The sequence below is a fragment of the Leopardus geoffroyi genome, chromosome B4, assembly GCF_018350155.1.
Source record: "Leopardus geoffroyi isolate Oge1 chromosome B4, O.geoffroyi_Oge1_pat1.0, whole genome shotgun sequence".
In the NCBI taxonomy this organism is placed as follows: Eukaryota; Metazoa; Chordata; class Mammalia; order Carnivora; family Felidae; genus Leopardus; species Leopardus geoffroyi.
Genome location: NC_059341.1, coordinates 44,085,086 through 44,112,576, shown reverse-complemented (window position 1 = coordinate 44,112,576; position 27,491 = coordinate 44,085,086). Strand labels below are relative to the sequence as shown.

The 27,491-nt window shown below is 39.9% G+C and overlaps 1 protein-coding gene across 5 annotated transcripts; it reads left to right on the top strand.

The window, feature by feature from the left end:
* On the top strand, nucleotides 1-27,491 carry CLEC1A (C-type lectin domain family 1 member A). 5 transcript variants are annotated; one of them, XM_045462934.1, is made up of 7 exons: nucleotides 1-345; nucleotides 12,364-12,462; nucleotides 13,804-13,980; nucleotides 18,318-18,469; nucleotides 20,911-21,029; nucleotides 22,091-22,288; nucleotides 27,247-27,491. In XM_045462934.1, exons 1-6 carry the CDS (start codon nucleotides 231-233, stop codon nucleotides 22,239-22,241), a joined length of 813 nt encoding a protein of 270 aa, XP_045318890.1. In that variant the 5' UTR covers nucleotides 1-230; the 3' UTR covers nucleotides 22,242-22,288; nucleotides 27,247-27,491. The 5 variants fall into 5 exon arrangements, with proteins under 5 accessions (XP_045318890.1, XP_045318889.1, XP_045318888.1 ...); XM_045462933.1 differs by lacking the exon at nucleotides 27,247-27,491 and adding an exon at nucleotides 26,609-26,643; XM_045462936.1 differs by lacking the exons at nucleotides 1-345; nucleotides 27,247-27,491 and adding exons at nucleotides 11,932-12,056; nucleotides 12,908-13,120 and having other exon boundaries at nucleotides 13,812-13,980; nucleotides 22,091-24,053.

Below are 27,491 nucleotides of genomic sequence, written 5' to 3'. Positions count from 1 at the left end.
ATGCTATTTCCCCTCTGCCTGAGCAATTTGGCATTCTGCGTACAAGTTCCCAGGAGAGGGGCTGGGCCTCTCCAGGCAGGAACTGGAGCCAGAGGCTTCCCCTGCTACTTGCTGGGATAGAAGAACATCAGGAATGACTTTCAGGGCAGTAGTTCCTGTGGTGCTCGCAGAAGCCACACGGCTTGGGTGCAATCAAACTGCGGCCCAGTCTCATCCCTGCGGGAATCCAGATGCAGGCCAAGTACAGTAGCACAAGGGACATGCTGGATGACGATGGGGACACCGTCGTGAGTGTGCCTTCTCGAGCCTCGTCTCCAAGCCAGCAGCCAGAGGCTGGACGCAAAGGTACTCTGCCTCCCGGAGTGCAAATTGGCAAGACCCTTGGGCGATGCATGGGATGAGCTCTCTCTCTGGGGAATGTGCCACATGAGGGAAAGAGAAAGCGTTTCCATGATTGATAATTACCTGTCACTGTGCACTTTCCACAACTTGTGTGCCTCGTATATGAACGTCTGAAAAACTAAGCTCAGTACGAACAAAGATGTTTATTTTTCTAAGATTCTATCGTGAGCACAGTGGTTTGCAGTTAAGGGTGTATTGTGTTTACCAAGTAGGTATAAGTATACAAAGGTGAGATTGTATGTAGAATTAAAGCAGCATTCCTTCTCTTTCCCGGCTTCCCATGAAGGCCAAATCCAATGCCGTTCTATTTACCATCTGCGATCCGATCTGGGAATTCGCTGGTTTGGGACTCGTGGCTTTAGAAGGAGTTTTCCCAGCAGACACAGCAACCTGGGTATTTTGTTATAATTCTGCATCTTGAAGTTGTGAGGCCTCGGGAGAGTCATGTCAACATCAGGTGTTGGTTTTTATCATCTGTGAGATGAGGTGGGGTTAAAGTAAATGCTTTCTAAGGTCCCCTTAGCTTAATTCGGTGATTCGATGATCTAAATAGCGGCCTCAGATACAATAACATCCCATTCTGTTCCCTTTTGTTCTACTTACTACCAGAATATTACTGAGATGGTTGAAGTGAATTATAAAAATATTTAATCTTAGTTACATTTCTACCTTAGTTAAGTTTCTACCTTATGCTTCTATTTCCAATAATTCGCTTTCTGACATAGCAATAAAAATATTTTTTTTCAGTCCATAGAATTCATACACAGAGAGAAGGATCTTATATCCTGGGCAACTCAGTCAATGTAAGGCGAAATGTGACTTGAGTTCTAGTGGAAAGACCTCACAGCGTAACACAGAAACAGGCTCTTTTTTTGTTTTTTGTTTTTTGTTTTAATATTTATTTATAGGAGACAGAGGGACAGAGTGCAAGCAGGGGAGGGGCAGAGAGAGAGAGAGAGGGAGAGAGGGAGAGAGATACAGAATCTGAAGCAGACTCCAGGCTCCGAGCTGTCAACACAGAGCCCGATGTGGGGCTCGAACCCACAAAGCGGCAGGATCATGACCTGGGCCGAAGTGGGACCCTTAACCGACGGAGTCACCCGGGCGCCCCAGAGCCAGGTTCCAATACCAGCTGTGCTGCTTACAGACTGGGGTATCGGACAAGTCGCTTAAGTATTCTGGGGCCTCAATTCCTTCATTTATAAAATGTTAGCGACAGTAAACACGTATACAGTGAGCGTTGTGTGCCTCAAAGTATTTTAAGCACTTGTATATATGAAACTTCTATTTTATAGAGTGGCTGGGGTTTAAGGTTGAGACGTTATGTAAAGTCCTTGGCATACCACAGACATACCTGTGTGTTTCTTTTCAGTATGCCATTCCTTGAGAATTCCTAAGTGTTCTGTTTAACATTTTTGTGTTAGTCTGCATCAGAGAGATTCTTTTTTTTTTTTTCTTTTTTTCATTTTTGAGACAGAGAGAGACAGAGCATGAACGGGGAGGGTCAGAGAGAGAGGGAGGCACAGAATCTGAAACAGGCTTCAGGCTCTGAGCTGTCAGCACAGAGCCCGACGCGGGGCTCGAACTCACGGAGGGCGAGATCATGACCTGAGCCAAAGTCAGAAGCTTAACCGACTGAGCCACCCAGGCGCCCCTGCATCAGAGAGATTCTTAATCAGTGAAGGGATCGTACTATGTCCTTCTCGTTTGGCCACACTCAGGTTTTCTTCACTTCTACAAATCTGGACACATACTTTTTCACCGTTGCCTTCCACTTCTCCTTTATCAAATAACTTTGAGGTTTTCTTCCTTTCCTCTATTAAACCTTTCCATCCAGTTTCTGTTCATTGAATGATCACCACCTGAGACTCACTAATGTGACTGTATCTTACTGTTTTCTTTCTACTACACTATCTACTAAGTTGTAAGAAGATACTGGGGACTTATAGCCTCCTTGATGTGAAGCAAAGTGACAACTTTGGGATGTCAGTTTCTGTAGTCACCGATTATGAGCCGCACGATCCGATGTGTTTTCCTCCAACAAATTCTGTGAAGAATCAGCTTTCACGGCTGTGGTTTTAAGTGGCTTGTGTATAACTTCAGTTTTCATCTTTAACTAGAGCCAGGAACTCACAAAGATTAGTGATCAGCATAATCAGGAACAGGGTGTACAAATAAGTTCTGCCGAGCTAGGGGGTGGAGAGGTAGGTGGGGCAGGATAAAACACTTAGTGAAACATCTGGCAACCTTTCCCTTAGAAGGGGAAACTGAAACAGTAGGAGTAAAGGTTACAAAGAAGTGTCTCGAAGGCAAACCTCTGAAAATAGTTATCTTGCCCTTGATGTATGATACTTCATTTTTACCTTATGTTAATGCAAATATTTAAAGGGATGTCACTGTTGAAGTTTAATTATTTCTTAGGAAAATGATCTGATGTAATTTTACTATTAAAAATAACAGAGCAAAGGAGGGGCATGTGGGTGGCTCAGTTGGTTAAACATCCGACTTCAGCTCAGGTCATGATCTCGTGGCTTGTGAATTCAAACCTGTGTTGGGCTCTGTGCTGACAGCTCAGAGCCTGGAGCCTGCTTTGGATTCTGTCTCCCTCTCTCTCTGCCCCTCCCCAGCTCATGCTCTGTTTCTCTTTCTCTCAAAAATAAACAAACATTAAAAAAAAGGAGAAGAAGGAGGAGGAGGAGGAGGAGAAGGGGAAAAATACCAGAGCAAAACTCACTCCGGGAATATTTTGGCAATGCAGAAGATTTAAATTCTTATGATTGGAAAATTAATTTTTTCTCTAAAATCAATAAAAATAAATTATGTCCACTCGTTTATTTCCTCGATTTTCATTTTTTCAGTATAAAAGTTATGTTCATCTTAAAAAATGCTAAACAATTTAGAAGATAAAAAGTAAAAGTGAAAGACAATGTCCTCATACCTTCTTTCTAAAAACTTATGTTCAAGGTTATGTTATGCCAGGCATATTGCAAGGTATGCCAAATACGATATTGCAAAGTAATAGCAAATATAATATGATCCCTGTTTATGAGGAAACTTAAAGTTTTGTGTCTTCTTCAATTTCTATCATACGCTTTCTATGGTTTTCAGTATACAGATCTTTTACCTCTTTGGTTAGGTTTATTCCTAGGTATTTTATGGTCTTTGATGCAATTGTGAAGGATGCAATAATGCTGACTTGAAGGAGAACATGCACCTCAATATTTATAGCAACTCTATCAACCACTATCAACCAATTTGTTGATATTGGCTATCGACCAAAAGCCAAATTATGAAAAGATCCCAAATGTCCATCAACTGTTGGATGGATAAAGAAGCTGTGGTGTATATACACAATGGAATACTACTTGGCAACAAAAAAGAATGAAGTCTTGCCATTTGCAACAACATGGATTAAACTGAAGGGTGTTACGTTAAGCAAAATAAATCACTCAGAGAAAGACAGAGGTATTTCCCTCGTATGTGGAATGTGAGAAAGCCAACAGACGAACATAGGGGAAGGGGAGGACAAATAAGATAAAAAGAGAGAGGGAGGCACACCATAAGACACTCTTTAAACACAGAGAACAAACTGAGGATTGCTGGAGGGGAGACAGGTGGGAGGATGGGCTAAATGGGTGATGGGCATTAAGGAGGGCACTTGTTGGGATGAGCACTGGGTGTCATATATGAGAGATGAATCACTGGGTTCAGTTCCTGAAGCCAAGACTGAGCTGTATGTTAACTAACTTGAGGAAAGAAAGAAAGAAAGAAAGAAAGAAAGAAAGAAAGAAAGAAAGAAAAGAAAGAAAGAAGAAAGAAAGAAAGAAAAAGGAAAGAAAGAAAGAAAGAAAGAAAGAAAGAAAAAGAAAGAAAAAGGAAGGAAGGAAGGAAGGAAGGAAGGAAGGAAGGAAGGAAGAAAGTTCCACATCATATGAAAACAAAGCTGGGAGGGTTTAAGGGGTTAGGGACATGATAGGCAGACAGACACATGACAGAAAAGCCACGGAGGGCATAACTTTGTGTTTTCAGAGATCTATAAGCACTGCGTTCTGGCTGACGGGTAGAGTTGGAGAGAGGGGAAGCTGACAAGAGCTAGTATGGAAAGGTTAAAAGGGCCTATTATGTCATATTGAGGTATTTTCATTCCAATTCAGTACAATAAGCTCACAGAAGGATTTAAACAGGGAGTAACGTAATCAGTTTTGTGTTTTTAGAAAACCATCTAGGCTGCAAAGAGGTAGATGCATTGCAGGAGTACGAAACTGCACGAGCTAATACCTAGGCAGTTAGCATTAGCTAAGTGTGAGATTAGAAGAACCTAAACCGAAGTAGTGTGAGAATGAGAAGGGGGAATCAGACACTGAGGAGATAGAGTTTAAAGAGTTGGTGACTGGGTACAAGTGGAAAGACAAGGAAAGAAAGAACACAGGCTGATTAGGTTCCACCGATGTTCTGTAGATGGTGTTGCCAACAATTGGGGTAGAAACTCCGGGCAGTTGGAGTTGCCCAGACACTTGGATGTGTTGCAAGTGGGTTGCAAGTAAGGATTTTGAGCTACATATGTATGTGAGAATTGTTGACATCTTGGTTAGAATTAAACTTTCTGAGGATGAGCAAGGTCACTGAGAAAGAGAATGGAAAATGAAAAGACAAAAAAACCCGAAGGAATAGAGTTCCGAGGAGAGAATCAGGGGCAGGATGGATGAGACGTTCCAATAAAAGCTACTGATAATGAATGGATGGTAAACAGTGGCAGAGGTGGACCAGGAGAGAGAGAGACATTAAGGAAGCCAAAAAACAATAACTTGAAGAGAAATGGAAAAGTCAATGGTGAATTTTAAAAATAATAAATAATAGGGGCGCCTGGGTGGCTCAGTCGGTTGAGCGACCAACTTTGGCTCAGGTCATGACCTCATGGTTTGTGAGTTCGAGCCCCACGTGGGGCTCTGTGCTGATGGCTCGGAGCCTGGAGACTGCTTCGGATTCTGTGTACTCCCCTCTCTCTGCCCCTCCCCACTCATGCTCTTTCTGTCTCTCTCTCTGTCTCAGAAATAAATAAACATGAAAAAAAATTTTAAATAATAAATATTGCAGAAAATGCAAGCAAAAGGAAGGCTAAAAACAATTTATTGTTTTAGCAATAAGAAGAAAAATAGATTATTGGTAATTTTTAATACCAGGACTTTGGAAGGAACCTAGTTAAATAGGAAAATAAACAATTTGTCATTTTCCTTTTTAAATATTTCTCTCTTTTTGAGGAGTTAGCTGTAAAGAGAAAAGATCTAGTGTCAGATCTGAGGTATTATGAGTTTGCACAAGTGCATTTGAAAATTATTTATTATTATTATTATTATTTTTAAGAGTCCAGTGAGGCATTTTATTTGCATAAACGTATTCCATCCCTAGGAGAAGAATCCCAGCATTTTCCCTCCTTTGTGTTTTCATCATGCTTCCTCTGATAGGCTAACGTTCCAACAGAAGACTATAAACCTATCAAAAGAAACTGAAGACATATTAGGGTTTAAGAAAAAAACATAAAAACACTTTAATGATACATTTATGTTCTACTTTACCGCTGCTTACGTTCATTACGATATTCTCAAATTTTTCTAGCTTTTTAGCTTCCCTTCCTCAACTAAAGTGTCACTTACATGCCATGGCATAAATCACATCTCACTGATCCAACAAATCTTTAAGGCATACCTATTTAACATCAAGCAAGATGGTAGGCATGGAAGGCTATTATTATTATTATTTAAGCGAAGTATCGTCGACCCAAAATGTTTCATCGGTTTCAGCTGTGCAACTTAGTGATTTGACAAGTTCACGCTCTGCTCCCCACAAGTGTAGCTGCCATCCATCGCACACGATGCTATTGCAATCGCACTGACTGTGTTTCCCATGCTGTCCCTTCCGTTCCTTGACTTAGTCATTCCATAACTAGACGCCTGTACCTCCCACTCTCTTTCACTCATTTTGTCCACCCTGTCACCTGCCTCCCGTCTGGCAACCGTTTGTTTTCCGTACATTGATGAGGAGAGCCGATTTTTAGGTGCTTGGAGAAGTGGAAGGAGTAATGGGAATCAATTACAAGAAAATGGCAGGTAACGCTGTTGAGGGTGTGTAGAAGGCCACAAGAGCAGATAGGGATGAACAAGTTCCTGACTGTGTTTACTCATGTGAATATCCTTGAACGAGGTGACGTATGCTCTTGGCAGAGCAAGATGGGCACTAGTAGTGAGGAAGACGTGGGCAGGGACAAAAGCAGATAGGTAAGAGCTAGCCTGGGGCAGTGTATTAGTGGGTAAAATTAAGAAAGGCAAGAACTCAGAAGGAAAAGATCAAGTATTACTTTTGGATGGGAATTTAGATCAGGATAAGATCATTGGGGGAATCACCCGCAGAGTCAAACGCAATGACAAGGTAGATTAATGGGCTGAGACGTAGCCTTCAAAGTGAAGGGGCATATGAGGAGGGACCTTTGGCAGATGAAGCTAAAACGTTGGATGGGATCCTGCTACGCAGGGTCTTTTATACCAAGAAGACTTGTTTTTCCTTTAGGAAGAACTTAAACTTGCATTTGGTGGCAGAGTGGGGAAGGTATGATTTAAGGTGGCTATTTCTGAGGTGTTTCACAATAAAGAAGTGAAAAGTAGTAAGCGGTAAAACACTAGAGTCTTTCCATAATTCCATACGGAACTGCCATATAAGGACAAATATTGACGTGGGATCTGTTGGGAGGCTAGGAAAATGATTTAAAAATTGCAGCCAAATTTCATTCGCTCCTTCACTTACTAGCTGTGCAAACTTAAGCAAAGTAAGCAACTCCTAGATACTGCAGTTTTTAAAAATCCAAAGGAAGGTTAAAAACCGTGCCCTCTTAGGTAGTTTTTGGACGAGTCAAATGAAATATGACCACATAATACACTCAGTAGTTGTCATTATCAAAAGCTGTGTGTCGTTGGGTAAGGGGACTCACCCCTCTAGGACTCAGTGACCTGCCTGTAAACTGGGGATCATGAGGAGTATCTACTCACAGGGGGTTGTAAGATACGAGATAATGCATAAGGCATTTATCTTGGTAACTCAAGGAGTGTTAGCAATCTTTATGAGTAGCGATGTTATTTTTGAATTGTGTTGCATAAGTGAAACTTCTTAATTAAGATATAAAATTGACTCACTTAAATTTTACTCAAAAACATATGTGTAATCGACTTTCTAATTGCAGTGAGTCAAAAACTCAATGATATTCTGCAAATAGGTTATACGTTTTTAGATGCATATTCTTTTGAAATGATAGGAAGAATAACATCCATTTACTTTTAGAGAGAATGAAAATATTAAATAGGATTTGAAATAAAATAATGAAAATAATGATGACAATCATTATTATAATAATGATTATAATTATAATAATGATTATAATTAATTATAATTATAATAATGAAAATCTGCATTTTCATGAACACTGAAAAATATTCTCAACTCACGGCCCCTCAAATATTCTCCCAGAGGAGATTTATTCTGTGCCCTATGGGAAGAGTAAGGAAACAAAAAGAAGTTGCTAAAAAGACAACATTGGAAATTTGAAAGTCAGATATCTAAGCGGCAATATCTCATGATTAAAAAACGTTAAAAGTAATTTCTGAAAGATGATGCACCTTGCCACCGGTCTAATTCGCCTCCATTATGTCTGTGAGTCCTGGTAAAGGACAAGTCTACAAAGTGTGCTGTTAAGCATGATAATGTAATCCTGTCTCTGGCCCTAGTTTGCCATGTGGCTTTGTGCAAATTATTTAGATTCTCTGTGTCTTTTCCAGCTTTTATTATGCTTTCTCTTTCAGAGGCATACTAAAAAACTACATCTGGTAATACAGGTGTCATTTCTTACAGGCCCTGGGAATGGAGCCTTTCTTTCAAGGGAAACTCCCCCTTTCTGATGCCTGATGAAGAAAGAGTAACTAACGGGTCAAGGATGCCAACTCTCTCCATCTACAACGTTCCTTATAATTACAAAGGAATTTGCCTTCCAAACTTGACCTCAGCACTGTAGCCTTTTATAATATAGTTATAGTAAAAAGATACAGGAAAGGGGTGTTTTTTTTTCTCTATATATCTCATTATTCCTAAGGATGTTTATACCATTCCTTGCCCTGTCCACACCTTTTTCTAAACATGCCTCAGGGGACAGCACAGGGGTTCTCTTCCAAAAAATAGAACCACGATAAAGCCAAGCCAAACTGAAGCACCTCCCAGGCAGTTTCGTGTTTTTTTTTTTTTTTTTTTCTTATTTCAGGGTGGAGGTGGCCCCTAGAGACAGACCTCATTTTATGATCAAGACACTTGGAATAAAACTCAGGAATATTAAACTTAGAAAAATAGAGGCAAATATAACATCAAAAATAAAAAAAAAAAAAAGAAAGAAAGAAAAAAAAAAGTGAAACTTTCAACTCCAAGGGCTTTCCATTATGGAAGCCCGGTTTCCTGGGAAATGAGCACACCTCCTGTAGAAACTCCCTAGGGTTGTGTTTTTCTGAGCCTTGAGATAAACAGGAAGAGATTGTGAATACTGAGAGAGGGAGGCAGGGAGAGAGAGGGAAGGAGGGAGGAAGGGAGAAAAGGAGGGAGAGAGAGGAGAGTCAGAGTAGAAAATTTTCCAAATGACCAGGGAAAGATGATTCTTTAGAAGCGAATTTTTATAACTTTGTTCCTTAGCAAAAGATATAGACTCCTGCTTTTGTCTTCTGTCCTAGAGACAATCTTAGGAAAGGTGATGTATTTATTCTTTACATGGATATAATTATTATTAAATAATATTCTAATTTGTTAAGTCCATGCCCTCGCTTTACAGTAAAGATTTAAGATTCTTCTTTTTTATTCTTTCAGTAGAAGATCAACACCTCTCTTGGGCCCCGGTTTTATACAAGGAAAAGCAGGTTTCTTAAGGGATAGTTTGGTTGATTTCTATAGTTTTTCTTTCCCTTTACCTTCTTATTATTTATAATTTGGACCAGGGAAATATTAGTCATAAAAAAGGAACAGCATTTAAGAAATAGTTTATGCCTTTCAGAGTGTATTAATATAAATAGGTTTCAGCAGGAGTAGATAGGTGTATGACAGATATTTATATATAATCTGCACCTTCCTTCCTTCCTTCCACATTAATTGAGCTTATTTCACCTGATGTTCTAGGTGCTAGAACTGATGTTTTTCTAGTGACTAAATAGACAATAATCTTCTTCAAAAAGGAGCTTACTTTCTATTGGGGTAAGACAGATATAAACCGACAGAAACGAGTAAGATATATAATATATTTGATAGTATTAAGATATATAGAGAAAAATAAAGCCATCATGGTGGTGGGTACACATATGGGCTAGTATGGAATCCAGAAATATCCACCTATTTAAGGTTTTTTTGGCCATAAGGAACTTTAAAAAGACTTAGGGTTTGGAGAGGATGCTTAACATCAGCTATATTCTGGCTTCTGATCTCATTCTTTTATGTTCTGTTGATCTGAGATACTCTTAAGTCAATGCCTTGACAGTCCAACAATTTCCAGGAAAATTTAGACCAAATCACATAGGCCAGTTAATCAAAGGAAATGGGGAAGAAAGCACATCTCTCCAATATCTGTTCGTGATTCAGAATCTCACACAAGTCAGTGAATAGAAACCAGTATGGCTAGAAGATGAATTTAGCTGAGTCCACCGTCTGCTGTCAGAAATATGGCTGAAAACGCAATAGATTTTTAAAAATCAACAATGTTTAGGGTGCCTGGGTGGCTCAATCGACTAAGCGTCTGACTCTTGATTTTGGCTTAGGTCATGATCTCCCTGTTGGTGAGTGTAAGCCCCCCCTCAGGCTCTGTGCTGACCTTGCAGAGCCTGCTTGGGATTATCTCTCTCTCTCTCTCTGCCCCTCCCCTGCTTACCCTCAGTCTCTCTCAAAATAAATACCTAAACTTAAAAAAGAAATGAACTCCTGGACCTCTTCCAAGGGTGCATCATTTAAATGGAAAGTTGAGGAGCAGGGAGTAGCCTGCCAATTAATTATGCAGGAGCAGAGGCGGAGCTAACACAGGTTAACACAAAGGACAAGTTTGTTTCAAGGTTAAACAGAGGCCACTGTGTGTAGAATCTTTGAATGAGGGGAGACTAGTTCAGAAAAGAATGAAAGAACTAGGTAGGGTCCGGAAGAACAAGACTCTTGCAGAATTTTATTTTAAGTGCAAAAAAGCTATTGGAAGCTTCTAGGTGGGGAAATAACATAATCCAATTTAATTTTTTTAATTTTTAATTTTTTAGTTTTTTAATTTTTTTATTATTTTTTTCTTAACGTTTATTTATTTTTGAGACAGAGAGAGACAGAGCATGAACTGGGGAGGGTCAGAGAGAGAGGGAGACACAGAATCTGAAACAGGCTCCAGGCTCTGAGCTGTCAGCCCGGAGCCCGACGTGGGGCTTGAACCCACAAACTGGGAGATCATGACCTGAGCCGAAGTCGGATGTTTAACTGACTGAGCCACCCAGGAGCCCCTACTTTTTTTTTTTTTTTTTAAAGAGCAATCTGAGTCTTCATGAAAAGTCATTTGGATTTTATTCTAACTGTAATGCAATCCAGTGGAAGTTTTCGTGGAGGTGATTGTTAGTAGAAAATAAGATTCACAGTTTAAAATATATCAATACCAATGTCAAAAAAATTATATCTTATTTTGAGAGAGAGAGAGAGAGAGAGAGACAGATAGAGAGAGAGAGAATCCTAAGCAGGCTCCGTCCTGTTAGTGCAGAGCCTGAAGCAGGGCTCACATTAGGACCTGAGCAGAAATCAAGAGTCAGATGCTTGACTGGATGAGCCACCCAGCGCCCCACACATTCGCTATTTCTACACCATCATTACTACTTATCATTCCCTACTTGGAAATAAGGTGTAACACAAATTACACCTAGAATACATGACCTAGAATACATGACGTGGAGGACTGTGTCAAAGAGGAGATGAATTCAGATGTCTTCAACCTTTTTGTTTTAGGACCTGACCTAACATTCCCAATGAAGGGAAACACAGTTTCAAGGAAGCGTCAGAGTTTTATTGAGGGTTTTGCTCTTTCTTTGTTTACTTTAATCACCATGCTAGATGCCACACGTTCGGGGGTGGGGGCAGCGACTTCCTTGTAGGATACCACACAGGTCATTCCGATCCATAGCTAGCCTCGGCAGGTGACGGGTTCCCTGTTGACGCAGTAGCTCCTCCGCAATTACCACAAAGCACGACTGTGGGGGTGCAACATTTATTATTTAACTGTTCTAAATTGAGATAGCTTAGATCCATCCTTGAGCCCCTGATGATCACGTTTCTTGACAGTCCATTTTGACGGAGATATAAATGAAGTGAACGAACAAAATCCTTACAGGAAAGCGGCTTTCAACAAAGAAATCCCCAAAAGCAAACAGTAAAATGATCACTTCTCATTAGTCATACGCAATTTGCTTTTCAGAAGAAACACGATGCGGAACGGGGGGGGGGGGGGGGGGGGGGGATGCCTCGCGAAAGTAACGGCACGCTAATTTCACCTCTCCTCTGCTGGTGTGAACAACAGTTCCTCGCTGAGGCAGTTCCATGGCTTTCATAACTCGGATTTTGGCAAAAAGAAGGTTACACAAACCAACTTATAAAGATACTGGCAATGCTTTGCTCGATGCAGCGCAAAGTAGAAGGGGGGGGGGGAGGGCGGCGGAACTCAGTGGGGCCGGTGAAGGATTCCCGCTGTGTAAGTGAGGCTTGGCTGTGAGCCTTTTAACAGCATTCCTGAGGATGGAGGGCATGTTATCTAGCCCCTGGTGACTGTTTTCCTGCAGAAGGGGTTCCTTCCCAGAACCAGCTCTTCTCACTTGCCCGCTGCTGGCAGAGATCCAGAGGAACAAAAAAGCGAAATCCTGCCTTTTCCTTTGTTCCCTGCAGGGCACCGGCCTCCCTCTTCAGTTTGGCGACCAGTGGCCCTGACCCTGCTGACTCTGTGTTTGGTGCTGCTGCTTGGCCTGTTGGCCCTGGGGCTTGTGTGTAAGTCTGCGCTCTGACTTGGGGGGAGGATCTTGGTTCTAAGGGTTGTCTGGGATGAGAAATACTTTTATGAATTTTTTTTTTTTTTACTTTAATTCTAACCCTAACCCTAACCCCATGGGTACTTCAGTGTACCTTATTCTAAAGCACCCATGTAAATGATGAGTAGTGAAACAAGCATTAAGATGCAGCAATCGCTTGCCAGCTAGACTTTCACATTCCGTGTGAGTTCGAGCAGGGTTTTGTCTGTTTCCATGCCGATATTTAAAATCAGCGATTTTTAATGCATGCATGGTTTAGCCCTCTTTTATCCTACAAAAGAGTAGAGGCAGTGGTTTTTGCTCTTAGTATGCATGACTCAGCAGGCTAATACAGAGGGAAGAGATTTCATTGATGTCTACCCCCTCAAAATAAGGAGGACAGACTAGGTCCTTAATGACCACAGTATTTTTCACAAAGCCCAGGAAGTTATAGAATCATTTTGCAAAATCTTGTGAAAACCAAACAAGGAAACATGCGTGTGGAAAAGTCTTGAAATTTCAAACCAGGAAGGACAAGTTCAAAAACTAAAAAAGCGAAGTGGGTGAATTTGCTTCATGAGATTGAGACCCTATAGTAAATGTTTCCTGAGCAGTTGAAGAAGGTGGTTCAAGGCATCGTAAGTTTTTAAAATTAAAAAAATATATATTTCTCTTTCTACCATGGCCTCCAAAGTTTTAATTCATTTGGATGTAATTTGTTTCATGACCGCCATGACTTTTAAGGGTATGAAGCAACTTTCATGATTCATGAAGGACTTTTCTACTTAGATTTAGAAATCTGAAATCTGGAGCTTAAGCCTAAGGGTTGGTTGAAATTTTCTAGACAAGAGATATTAAGGATGTTGCTTGTTCTCACTGAGCCCAGTGGGAATCCATAAAACTGTGGAAATGATAATAGGACTACTTTAATGACTGAATGAGATAACAATATATGCTGATTGTCCATAGTCAACATACTAATCATTAGATGAGTGGATTTGTGGTTTCAGGTTAAGCAGTGCTATAAGCGTAGGCACAAAATATTTATTGAGTAGTGAATATGGGTGAAGATTTTAGTCCTGAAGTGAGAAACCGTTATTATGATTCTACATTGTCAGATCAGAAGACGGAGTTTGAGAAATAAAACTGCTTGAGACCATGCCATTTATTGTGTACTGCAGTTCAAACTTGAATGCACGCGATATGAAAGCTCAAAGCCTGAGATCTTAAACGGCACAATGTTTTTTCTTCCCCGTATGTAAAAAGGGGAAGTAGAAGTGAAGAAACCAGCTGTCCAGTCTGACTTGGTAACTCGGGTTAGTTTTCCAGTTCTACCAGCTTTCCAACACTCAGCAAGACAGCATTTCTAACAAGGAAGAAAGATTGGCGAATCTCTCCCGACAGCTGCAGTCTCTCCAGACAAAGAACAGGAAGCTTGCAGAAATTCTGCAGCGCGTGGCTGAAAAACTGTGTCGTGAGCTCTATAACAAAACTGGAGGTGAGTTGTGTTCACTAAGCTCCCTCCGCCCTCAGGATATCTGTCATGGTAGAGCTGACTTTCCCATCCGCGTACCTGGGAGTCACGTAATATTCAGTTTGTTGTCTGGCAAACATAATAAAGAATTTGGGCGCCTCCCATCCCCAGTTACTGGATCATTTAGTTCAGGTACCTCTGTGTTATAATACTAAAAAGATTCTTCAAATTCAGACATTTAAAAAAATTTTTTTTAACGTTTATTTATTTTTGAGACAGAGAGAGACGGAACATGAACAGGGGAGGGGCAGAGAGAGAGAGGGAGGCACAGAATCTGAAACGGGCTCCAGGCTCTGAGCTGTCAGCACAGAGCCCAACGCAGGGCTCGAACTCACTGACCGCGAGATTGTGACCTGAGCGGAAGTCGGACGCTTAACCGACTGAGCCACCCAGGCGCCCCTCAAATTCAGACATTTTACACAATAAAAACAATTAACGTTGAATAACCAAGATAACAGTGCACGTAAATAAAATACAGAGTTATTTCTTAATTTACCTTGGCACATAAAGAGCTGAGAGTAGTATACGTTTCGTAATGAGTTTATAAATCTTTTCTCACTGAGAAGTTAAAGAGCTCGTAACTATAGTTCTCCCATTTTAAGAACCACACTGGCATCAGGTTAAAAATGCTGATAAACGGTATGGGGGCACCTGGGTGGCTCAGTCGGTTAAGCGTCCGACTTCGGCTCAGGTCATGATCTCATGGTTTGTGAGTTCGAGCCCCGCGTCGGGCTCTGTGCTGACGGCTCGCAGCCTGGAGCCCGCTTCAGATTCTGTGTCTCCCCTTCTCTCTGCCCCTCCCATGCTCATGCTCTGTCTCTATCTGTCTCTCAGTAATAAATAAACAGTAAAAAAAATTTTTAAAATGCTGATAGGCTGAATCAAATCACAGTCATTTAAATCCACTCTGCCTTGCCTGGGTACCAGAAATCTGCATTGTGGTGATGATGACAATGCCAGTGATAGATGAGCCACGCTTTGATGACCACAAGACCGGAAGCCTCATCTCATTCCCAGGCCTTTTTCTCCTGTCTTTTTTGGGTTTCATCATGCTTAACTCTATTCCAGTTAGTCTTCTGTTCTGCTCATTGTGTGAGCACAGGAAGCAACCCACATTTCGAGTCTACTTTTTATTTTTCTTTCAGGGACTTTAAATTGGGTTGAAGTCTTCCTCCGCCATACGGGTATCACTTCCCACGCTAACCAGACAGCCAGACTGCGTGGTTAGCCAGTAAAGGATACCCACGTGCACGCTTCCATTTCTCTAGGCGACTCTTTTCTGCATGACTCATGGCCTCACTGGTCACGATTTTCTTTCTTTTGTTTTTCTTTGTTAACTGTCCTGAGGAATAGTTGACAAATGTAGTTGTATGTATTTGAAGTAGATAACGTTACGGTTCGAGGTACACATACATTATGCAATCATACTCAAAGTCAAGATGATCAATGCATCTAACCACCTCATAGAGTCTTGATTTTTTCTTCTTGTGCTTCCGACAACCCGCTGTATGTTGTCTTCTATGGTGGGCGCTGTGCCTTCGAAAGGTAATCCAAGTTTCTCTGAAACCGGTGGTCTCTGGGATTTACCGCTAGCTGTATAAAAACAAACAGAAAGCTGAATATGCAAGTAAACCATGCCTCCCTTAAATATAAAATCTATATGCCATCTGTTAACGATATCCCTTATTCCCATGAAAATGTCCATATAGCTTTGGTTTGATGTTCGTTCTCAGTTTTATTCTGATGCTCTCCATTCCTTTCCCATTATCCATCCATCCATCCACTCTCCCATTCAGCTAAGATTTATTGAGCACTGACCGATGCATGCCATGCAACGTATACACAGATTTCTGCCTTCATAGACCTCTTGCTCTATTGGGGTGGTGGTAATAAATAGACTTAAAAACATAAAATAAGATGATCAACTTGTCCCAGTGTGCTGGAAACTTTTCCAGCTTTAGTACTGAAAGTCCCACATTTTGGGAAAGCTCAGGTTTCAGGCACACAGGAAAGGGTTGGTCAAACTAAACGTAATCTATAAGAAGGTAATCAATCCTATGGAAAATAAAGTAGATAAGGCATGAGGCATCAGGGATTTAGGGATGGTGGGTTGTTAATTAAAGTAGGGAGACCATAAATTCCTAATTAAGGTGAGGGTATCGGAGCAAAGATTTGAAGAGTTGGGGGAGTTAGCCATATAGATAATATGGGGAAAGAACCAGCCAAGGAGGTTCTGGAAAGAACCGGAACAGGAAGTGCAGGAGCCCTCAAGTGAATACAACTGCCTGTTCAGGGAATGATAAGGAGCCTGTGTGCCCAGGGCAGAGTGAGGGAGCGGAGAACTAATAGGAGATGTGGTAGTGATCATTTATGGCATTAGCTGACATGGTAAGGGATTTGGCTTCTATTTTGGGCAAAATAAGGATCCACTGCAGCATCTCCGGCCGAGGAAATATATATCTGATATGAGTTTTAAAGGCTAACTCTGCAAATATGTTGAAAGTAGACTGGAGGAAGGAAGAGTGAAAACAGAGAAATGACATCGGAAATGGCTTTTGCAATCATCCAGGAGAGCGATGATGGTTCCTCAAACTAGGATGTTATTAGTGGAGATGAATGAAGGATGGAATAAAATGGGAGGTGAGAGAAATAAAGGAGTCAAGGATACCTCCAGAGTTTTTGGACAATGCAATTAAGAGAAACGTGATCAAGTGAGATGGCGCAGAATTCTGTAGTTATGAGGGGGAAGGTTAGAAACCAAAAGAACACTGTTTTGGGCCTGTTGAATTTGAAGTATCATATAGATATCCAAGTGGAGAGCTGAGTGAGTAGTTTGCTATAAAGTCTGGGCCAGAAATATCAACTAACTTACGAAAAATCTCCCACATTATTTATTTATTTAAAACTTTGTTTTACCTTAAGAAATACTTCACACATACACACACAAAAAAATGCAAACAATAACATCATATTCATTAGCATATTGACCATCTACATTGTAACATGTTAACATTTTGACACTGGGTTGTTTTTAAAATAGATATATTTTTATGGAATGATTGAGTTCCCATACCTCCATAAGGATGGTGGTTACAAATATCTGTTCTCAAAAGCCCAAGGACATGTACCCTCACCAGTGTTAAAACCATGGCTTTCAGGGAGTAGTTCCTACACTTATAACCTCTACCCACATAGTCCTTCTCACCCTTGACCTGTGCACTTACCTTTTCCAACTGTGGGGCCCATCTTAATTTCTGACATGTGGAGATTTACCCTTTGAATTCATACTTTGCTTAGTACTTATGCTTTTTTTTTTTTCTTAAATTTTATTGACTTTTTTTTAGAATGAGAAAAGAGTCCATATCTTATTGGTATATAATGCATTTAAAAAAAAAAGCCTTTGGGTGCCTGTTTGGCTCAGTCGGTTAAGCATTGGACTCTTGATTTCAGCTCAGGTCATGATCTCATGGTCATGATCTCATGGTCATGAGGCTGAGCCCCTCGTGGGGCTCTGTGCAGGGCATGGAACCCGACTGGAATTGTCTCTCTCCCTCTGCCCCTTTCCTGCTCGAACACGTGCATATGCACACGCTCTCTCTATATAAAAAAAAAAAAAAAAAAAAAAAATTTTTTTTACAATTATTCAAGAGAATTTTGAGGAAGAAAAGTATGGAAGCTTCAGTTGTTTCTTAAATACCATGCATAATTAAACGCTCTTTATGAAACTGAATATTCTCTGTTACATATGGCAAGAAGCAATTCCAATCATTCATTGCTAGGTTCCAAACTCCATGAAAGCAGATAGTGTCTGTTTTCATTTTTTTTTTTTTTAGTTGTTTTTTTTTAACGTTTATTTATTTTTGAGAGCGAGAGAGGGAGACGGAGAGAGAGACAGAGAGAGCACAAGCAGGGGAGGGGCAGAGAGAGAGGGAGACAGAATCAGAGGCAGGCTTCAGGCTCTGAGCTGTCAGCCCGGAGCCCAACGCGGGGCTCGAACTCACGGCCCCGGGAGATCATGACCTGAGGCGAAGTTGGATGCTTAAGCGACTGAGCCACCCAGGCGCCCCTGTTTCAATTTTCACTGGATATTTTCAAATTCCACCGTATATTCAGTACCAGTAACAACTCGTGGCACATAGAGGGTGTTCGATAAACATTTGTAGTTATCATTACCCGGGCAACTAAATAAGAGAAAGGGCATCAATTCTCTCTTGAGTCATCACGTACTATATAACTTCAGGAAAGGAAAGAAGGTAGACCTGGATAGAAAAATAACGTATCAAAATTGGTTTCTTTCCAAGAACACAGATGCAGCCCTTGTCCAGAAAAATGGAAATGGCATGGGGACAAATGCTACCGATTCTGTAGAGACAGCAAGAGTTGGCAAGGCTGTGAATATTTCTGCATTGCAGAGAACGCCACCATGCTGAAGATAAACACGCAGGAAGTGCTGGTAAGATCCTGAGGCTTAGTCGGTGCGTGAATTGTTCTCAAAAGGAGGTCTTTCAAAGCGCCGTATAAGAAGAATCTAAGGAGTCAATGCTCACAGAGTCTCACACTTACTGCCATCAAGGCCTAAGTCTTACTCCTGTTGTGTCGAGTGACTCCCTGGGTTATGGAAGAAGGCATTTTCTGTTCTCCACAGAAACCCATGCCTTAGAACCACGAGAGGAGGCGCTTCAAAATCTCCACCAGTCAGGAATCAAATTAAAACCTGTTTTCGTGCCTCACCTCTTTGGATGTGGGCGGGAAGGGCACAAGATGGAGGCAGTGTCAGAAAGATGAACATAGTCCTTCCTGTCCTTCTGTTATAAAGGGACAAGGGCTTTCATTAAAAATATTTCAGGGGCGCCTGGGTGGCGCAGTCGGTTAAGGGTCCGACCTCAGCCAGGTCACGATCTCGCGGTCCGGGAGTTCGAGCCCCGCGTCAGGCTCTGGGCTGATGGCTCAGAGCCTGGAGCCTGTTTCCGATTCTGTGTCTCCCTCTCTCTCCGCCCCTCCCCCGTTCATGCTCTGTCTCTCTCTGTCTCAAAAATAAATAAATGTTAAAAAAAAATTAAAAAAAAAATATTTCATTAAGTAAATCATTACTAGAGTTTGCAGATAAATACCTTGCTTTCCAGAAGTTTATAAGCTAACATAGACTGGTCAAAGCAAATATGAAAATGAAATTATAAATTGACATATATTAAGTATATGCGGTTAAAATAAACTCTAAAAATCACGTAATCATCGCCACCTTAAAAAAATATTTATCGTTGCCTTTGGATTTAGTCCCTCAAGCAGTGTGGCCGTTATGTATTTATCATTGTTTTAGCGGAGGTGTCGGCCCAGAGTAAGTGGTTTATCCACAAAGGATTATTTAATTGAAATAAAAGGCCACCTCACTATGCAAACTCTTAACATCCCTCTGGTTACATCCGAATTCCTACCTACTTTCTGAAATCTGTGATGAATAGAACTCTGCACTGTCTCTTATCCACTAAAATAATATTTGTATCCTCTCTTGACAGCTCAATTTAAGCAGAAAGGGAGGTAACTTTATTTGACTAAGACAATGTGTCCTACCATAAGCCCATCTAATTTTTCTTATTCTCTTTGTTTCCCCCACCTCTCGTACATACTGAGGACTCGGGTATATAATTGAACTGCGTTATATATAATGGTAGGGAATATTGTGAAAGTTATACAGTGATTTTCTCTCATGCTTCATATCCTTGTGTATATTTAAATCATTTCCATGTGATTTATATTCAGAACTTTTAATTTGAGGGATCTACTCTTCAGTCAGAAGTATTTCAACTACACTTCTTTCGATAGGCCTACTCGATGACTATTACTTAGTGATAGTTTCACATACACTGCCAATAATCTTTTCTTGAACAAACATGTGCCATTAACTAACTGAAGGGTTGAAGACATAAAAAATGTATGTGTCCTTAAGGAACTCATGATATGGTGGAAAAGAAGGACATAAAAATGGATAATTATCACAAATTTATATAATTTCTATGTTATCAAGAGTGAGACTAGACAGAAGGAAGTAAATAACTTAAAAACATTTCAGTATAGGGGCACCTGGGTGGCTCAGTTGGTTGAGCGTCTGACTTCGGCTCAGGTCATGATCTTGCGGTTTGTGAGTTCAAGCCCCACATTGGGCTCTGTGCTGACAGCTCGGAGCCTGGAGCCTGCTTCAGATTCTGTGTCTCCCTCTCTGCCCCTTCCCATGCTCATGCTCTGTCTCTCTCTGTTTCTCAATAATAAATACATGTTAAAAAAATAAAAAAATTTCAATATAGATATTAGGGAAGAAATTATATATATGAGTATATATGCATATATAAATACTATACAAAAATATAAATAGACACACACATATGAAAAATTTCTCTGCCCTTCCTTGTCTGAGACATAGATCATCCTTCCAAATTTTCTCTTACATCTTTTTGGATTAAATTATATTCATTAGTCTTTTCTCCTTCTGGGTCAGTCCCTGTATAAAGGTTATTTTTCCCATGTTTACACTTGTCCTTCCATATTCTTCCATTTCCCAGAATTACTCCCATCTCTTTGTAAATCTGCCTCTCATTTTTTTATATAAACCTTAGTATTTGTGACTTGCAAATAATGGGTCATTTATAAATCTTGGTTGATGCGATTCATGGTTTCAGAATATCAGTATACATTCCATAATTATTAAGACAAGATCAATTCTTTAACTTGGCCAAATTGACTTCCCCGCAGACACTTTTTCTCTCAAGGGCACTATCACCTATGTGGGGCAGGACTCATGTGTTGTTCTTGTATTAAAAGTGTTGGCTGGCCCTACACATCTCTGTGTGTATAGGGTGTAACATCTCTAAAGCTAAAGATTTTCTTGTGTGCCTTTCACAGGAGTTTGCCATGCCTCAGAGCTACTCTGAGTTTTTCTACTCTTATTGGACAGGGCTATCTCGCAATGGCAGCAGACAGGCGTGGCTATGGACCGATGGAACCCCGTACTCCTCTGAACTGTAAGCCTTCAGAACATTTTGTGGGAAAAGCATTTAATAGAGAGGGTTTGCTTGCGTCACAGAGTCCAACAATTGGGTTCAATCAGCATTAGTCGAACATCTGCGTAGCACTGGGTGCGAAGTTTGTAAGAGGATGGACCAAGACGTTCAAAAATAAAACATAGTGCTTGCTTTTCAATGGCTTATAAAGCAGTGAAGGAGACCTACAAACTGTTAGTGAAACAGTGGGGGCAGTTCCCCATCTGGATGCTTTCAGAGTGTTTATCTCAGAGCCTGAAGTCCCTTGGAGTTATCAATACCCGGAGACAATATAAGACCTCAGATTTCTTGGCTTTCTGGGTAGTGTAATAGGGAGCGCATATTTATTTATTTATTTAATTTTATTTTTCATTTCATTAAATTAATTTATTTCTTTAATATGAAATTTATTGTCAAATGGGTTTCTATACAACACCCAGGGGAGCACATCTTTAAAAGTACAGTTTCTGAGACTAGATTTGCTGACATTGTAAGAGTAATATTATCAAAAATTACTTTTACTTATGTGAGCACTTAGATAAGATTGTCATGGTATCTTTTGAAACAGGTAAATGTAATACCTATCCCCAAATATATTACAGTTTAAAGCCACGTTCGGACAGATACCTTTCTTCTCTCTATATTGTACAGGATATCTTCTCCCAGGAGGTAGGACGTAATCAGTGTAATCATTTTTTTTTTTTTAATTTTACAGTTAATTAAACTGAGTCGCAGATGATTTCTCAGATGGTGGTAAAATCATATGATAAATTTGATGGATTGTAGCATGCATCCTAGTTTTAATTAGAAACAGCTTTTGTTGCTTTAGATGAACGGATGCTTCTAAGAATGAGTATGGAAATTGAGGGGCTGAAAGTAAGAGCTTGGTGACCCCGTCTTCACAGTAAACTCATTCTGCGTGTCTATTCTACAATTTTGTCAAGCGAAGAATACTCCCTATGTACTCTCTGGGTATTTAACATTTCACTTTAGAAGTAAACTATGATTCAATTAACCTTTTTTTTTTTTTTTCTTTCTTCAAGGTTTGAGATTATAATAGATTTCACCAGCCTAAGAAGCAGGGACTGTGTGACCATCCTCAATGGGAAGGCTTTCTCAAAGGACTGCAAAGAGTTGAGGCGGTGTGCGTGTGAAAGAAGGGCTACAGCAGTGAAGCTTGAGAGCCTCCATTAGCCTCTCTGAGCCATTACGTGGAGGTGATTGACTCTTCCGCCATAAAGGTGATGTCAAGCTCCCTTCAGGGAAATTGAAGATCAGAACAAAAGTCAGTTTCTTTATGGGCACCTGTAATAATTTGGTTTCAGTTCCTTTTTTTCTCCTATTGGAGCCATGTTTGTACAACAAAGCAGCAAAATGGTTTGAGCCAAGCAAGGTCATTGCAAAGGATATTCGAGACATTGGAAAATGGGAAAAAAGGAGGAAAGGCAGTTTCTCTGACAGGTACAAGAAGCACTTTCCTGTTTCCTGCTCAAGATCACCAGCATTTCTGAGCTTGGGTTCATGCAAGTGTTTATGAGTCACGAAGAAGTCCTATCTGCATACCACCCACCAGTCGCAGACTTTCGTAAAGTTGTAATCTACCTTCTTGACCTAGAGATGCTTTCCAGCGTTCTTCCTTCTCATCATCTAATATCATCTGCCTTTTTCCATGTCTTCCTTAATATTTGGAGAAGTGAGAAACTTTACTGAAGTAGAGGAAATAAAGATGTGTAACATTCTTTACTCCAAAGGTCAAGTAGACCATGAGAAATTAGCAGTCATTTTCTATACAACGTTCTTAAATACAGAACTAATTCTTTCTGTTTCTGTTTGCTTCAGTCCATACTTTTCCCTTCCTACTCTCTCAATAAAGCCCCCATCTGCCATGTCTAGGGCTTGCTTCCCACTGGGATAACTCTCTTTATTAGAATCTTTACTTCTTATGAACATACCTCCCCATGTTCACTTAAGACTCCAACAATTATCTCCTTTCCTGAGGAATTTCTTCCAAGAAAGAAATATTCTCAGCTCAGTTTTGTATCCCAGTTACTGCCCCAATCCTCCCTTCAGAGAGATTGAAGACCAGAGCAAATGTCAGTCTCTTTATGTGAATCTAATCATGTGAGTCTTTAATCAGTTCTGATTTTCTTCCATTTGATCCATGCTTATGCCTTTCAGGTACTGAAGATTTAATAATAATAAATGTAAATAATGTGAAATGTATGTGATTTGAGAATAGACTTGTGATTTGGGGAAATTTTCAGCGTGGAGATGTTCTTCAAACTATGATAGCAACCTGTGTTTTGGTTGTTTGTGCCTTACAGAGAGTTTGTAGGGACTGTACAAGAGTACGGATTATTTGATCACTGGAAGAAGATAAGTCTTTGAGAGGCACACTGATTTCAAGAAGGTGATTTTAGCACTTTCCTGAGATGAAATCTTTTGAGGCAAGCTGGTCATCAACACATGGCTAAAGATAAGTCAGGGAAATTTTAATAGGTTGAGTTATCCAATCAGGTCCTGGAAAGGGGAAGAGAGACTGTGACATTTGCACACATCGCTGGTTTGTTGTGTAAGCATTCCTTTCTCAGGAAGTCAATATGCACAATCATAACAGGGGTCATGGTAAATAACACCATCACAACCACTGACTGTTGGTTTATGGAAAAATCAATTTTAAGGGTTTAATGCTAGAAAGGATCATCTATTATAAATCTTTATTTGTCAGCAGTGGAAACTGGGGTGTTTTAGTTTTATTTTCAGTAAGCATCTATCTCATGGTAAAATGATATTAAATTAGCAATCATGATAAAGAGAATATGTCTGTATTCATTTTCACAAGACTGCATTACTTAGCAATCACTACGTGTGGATTTCTTACTTATGAGTTAATTTTCTTTTCAATTTTCTGTCGATTCATCAGGAAATGTCTTCAGCGTTGAACAAATTTCGTCTTGATTTATTGTGTTGTGCAAAAATAACTGCACTTGTGGCCATAAAATGAGATGTTTTAGATCCCCTATACTGACTCACTATTGGGCAAATCACTTTACCTCATGAAGTTTATTTCATTAAGTATGAAGTGGAAATGTTTGCAATTTTCTCGTGGTGCTGTTGTTAGCTGAACTGGGGTAAATATGAAATTAGTTTTACAATCTAAATTGCAATATGAAATGTAAACGACATTAACAACACGTAAAAAAAGGATTTAGTGTTTTCTTTTAAAGTTTATTTATCTATTTTGACAGGGACACTGTGAGCGGGAGTGATGCAGAGAGAGAGGAAGAGAGAGGATCCCAAGCAGGCTTTGTGCTCTCAGCAGGGCTGGATCCCATGAACCATGAGATCATGACCTGAGCAGAAACCAAGAGTCGGATGCTCAACTAACTGAGCCATCCAGGCACCCCTATTTTTTTTTTTACATAAGGGACCACAAAAAAGCATAAGCAACCCTTTTTGGATATCTGCATTCTTTAGTAAATTATCAAGAGGCACTTACATTAGGAAGATGTGGATATTACCAAATGTTTTTTATGATGAGTGCAGATATTTAATGAATGCGATTAATAAAATAGGCACATAACAAGAAATGTGGTTTAGGACTTTAGTTAAGCAATTAAGTGTTATTTAAGTTTTGTGACCACAGGAAGAAAACATGGTTAATATAAGAAAGTCAAATTATTTTGTGGACTAAGTTGTAAAACAGGGACATGGGACACATCGTTTTGGCCCCTGGCATCCTACATAACTGCAGTCTAGTTCAAGGTTGAATGACAAGTGTCTCTTTAAATGCCATTACTTTAAAGAGACTAGCTGCCTGGAAAGTGGGTGTTGAAAAGTGTTCTCCCTTCAAATCTGCAACCTTAGGGAAAGTGTCACTTTAGATAGTGAAGAGGGAAAAAATAGCATTTATTTGACATTCTGGCTATTCTTAACCCTATTTCTCTCCATATTTGCCCTCGGTCCCATCATCTGTATCACAAAACTTGCGACACTGATCACAATATGAGCAGATAGTTCAAAAGAACAGAAATATAGTAGGGCACAACATTTTCTCCCCATTTTTAAAAATATTTAAGAATAGGAAATAGGGGCTCTTGGGTGGCTTAGTTGGTTAAGCATCAGACTCTCGATTTCAGCTCAGGTCACTGTCTCATGGTTCATGAGATCGAGCCCCACATCGTGCTCGCCGCTGAGAGTGGAGCCTGCTTGGAATCCTCTTGCTCTCTTTTTCTCAAAAAAAAAAAAAAAAAAAAAAAAAAGAATAGGAAATAGTCATGACGTGAACTTGGAAGTGTGATTTGCTAAGACATGTTTCCATGGATAATCAGAAAAAGCAGCACCGCGTGAATTAATTTTTGGCTCGTGAAAACTTTTTCTCTTCCGGGCTTTTGTGTGGTTAGTTAATTCTGAAGAAATTTCAGGAACAGTCAAATGAGGAACATAGCCTTTCCTGGTAGATCTGAGTTCCCTAGGGTACACAATGAGTTATTTCTTTTCCTGAGGATATTGAACCGCTTTTAAAACTTATCAACAGGAAACAGATCATGAGCCCTGTAATAGCAGGAAGAGTGAGAAATGTAAGGGGAGCTTTTACATTGGAGACATAAGCGCTTATGAAATAAGGAGAAGACTCTAGTAGATTGCCTTGGGTTTGGCCTTAATATTTGTTATTTATTTATTTATTTATTTTTAATAGGAAATTTATTGTCACACTGGTTTCCACACGACACCCAGTGTTCATCCCAACAGGTGCCCTCCTCAATCAACTACTTTGTAAAGGGATTCTTGTCATTTTCGCAGAATGCAAAAGCCACCGTTATTTTATTTACAGTGTACATAACTTCTTTTACAAGGTGCGTTGTATGAATAAGTTTTTAGGATCTGGTAATATTATTATTCTATCAACGTTACTATTCTAATGTTTTCCTTTTTATACGCTTAATGTACTTTAACCATAGCTTGTAACAAAGCTTCTTTACATTTATAGGACAGGGTTTTCTGTTTCCTTTCCTCCTTTTTCTTAAAGCTAACTTGGATTTCAATGAGATGGATGAAAGATATCCAATTGAGTATTGGTGAGACCAACATATAAAACTCGTTATCTCTGCGCCAAGGCCCAATCCCTTACCAGTGCCTGGAAAAAGACCTTGATATTCTGGGCCAAAAGCAATCTGCAAGAAAAAAAAAAAAATTTCCACCCGTAATATCTGTGTATAAAGCAGTATGGCCACTGAGGAAATTTGTAGGGTCCTATGCAGCTGCACTGTAGATAAGATTCTGGCTTGTAAATTATGCATCACATATTGATGGAATGACATCAGCTGAAGGATGTTTGCCTTTGGCTTCATTGACTTTTTCTTAACAGAGTTATTAAATGCTTCCTATCCTTTCTGTAAACATAGTGCCATGACAATACTCTGGAGAATCTTGAGACAGTCAAATTGTTATTGTTTCTCGTTTATTCCAGGTTATTATATTCAACCGCCAGCTGTCAGCTGTGCAAACCAAACACAGGACTCAACTTATACTGTGTTTTCTGTGCTGTTTTCCTTTTCCAGGTTCAGCAGAAAATTAGAGAAAAATCCCTGTTATTGAAAAGCCCACCGTTTAAACTCCAGGTCAAGGGGAAATTAAAAAAACAAAATAGGGGCGCCTGCGTGGCTCAGTCCAACTCCGGCTCAGATATGATCTCACAGTTTGTGAGTTCAAGCCCCACGTCGTCTCTGTGATGACAGCTTAGAGCCTGGAGCTTGCTTCCCTCTCCCTGGAGAGGCTTAGAGCCTGGAGCTTGCTTCTTGTCTCCCTCTCTCTCTGTCCCTCCCCCCACCCAAAAAATAAATAAACATTAAAAAAGTCAAAACAAAACAAAACAAAACATGAAAACATGCTCTTCCCATCCTTAAAGGACCTTATCCTTCAGAGGTCACCTTTTACAATAGACTTCTAGGTTCATTTAAGTTATTTCCACTAGCCTCAGTGGATTTATTTTGTTTCACTTTATTTAAGCGGTATCTTTATTGTAAAGAGAGATGAGAATCTAATGTAGCTCAGCTGGTCCTTGTGCAAAATGAAAAATTAAATAAAATCATATTGAATTTAGCAGGTATTTGATGAGAATTTACTGAGTAGTAAGTTATACTAAGGATGGTAAACAGAAGTAATGTAGTAATAATTGGCAAATTTTTCTTTCTTGTAGATTACAAGATACTTTCATATCTTGTGTCTTGGCAACAAGCTGATCTATGTACAAGGAGCCTGCAGACCTAGGATTCAGATTGTCTATAGATTTATTTGAAGAGAGTCATTAACTTTAAAACAGATATTTTGTCTAGACAGTTGCTGACATTTATATATAAACTTTAGCTTCTCAATATTCCTGTAACCTGAGCAGGAAAAAGGGTCATGTTTATCTGGACTACATTAATAAAGTTGATGCCTACA

Coding starts and splice junctions, on each gene's coding strand:
- CLEC1A (XM_045462934.1), top strand. CDS start 231: ATGCAGGCCAAGTACAGTAGCACAAGGGACATGCTGGATGACGATGGG. Junction 12,463..13,803: donor GTTGGCCCTGGGGCTTGTGT/GTAAGTCTGCGC, acceptor AACTCGGGTTAG/TTTTCCAGTTCTACCAGCTT. Junction 18,470..20,910: donor TAAACACGCAGGAAGTGCTG/GTAAGATCCTGA, acceptor TGCCTTTCACAG/GAGTTTGCCATGCCTCAGAG.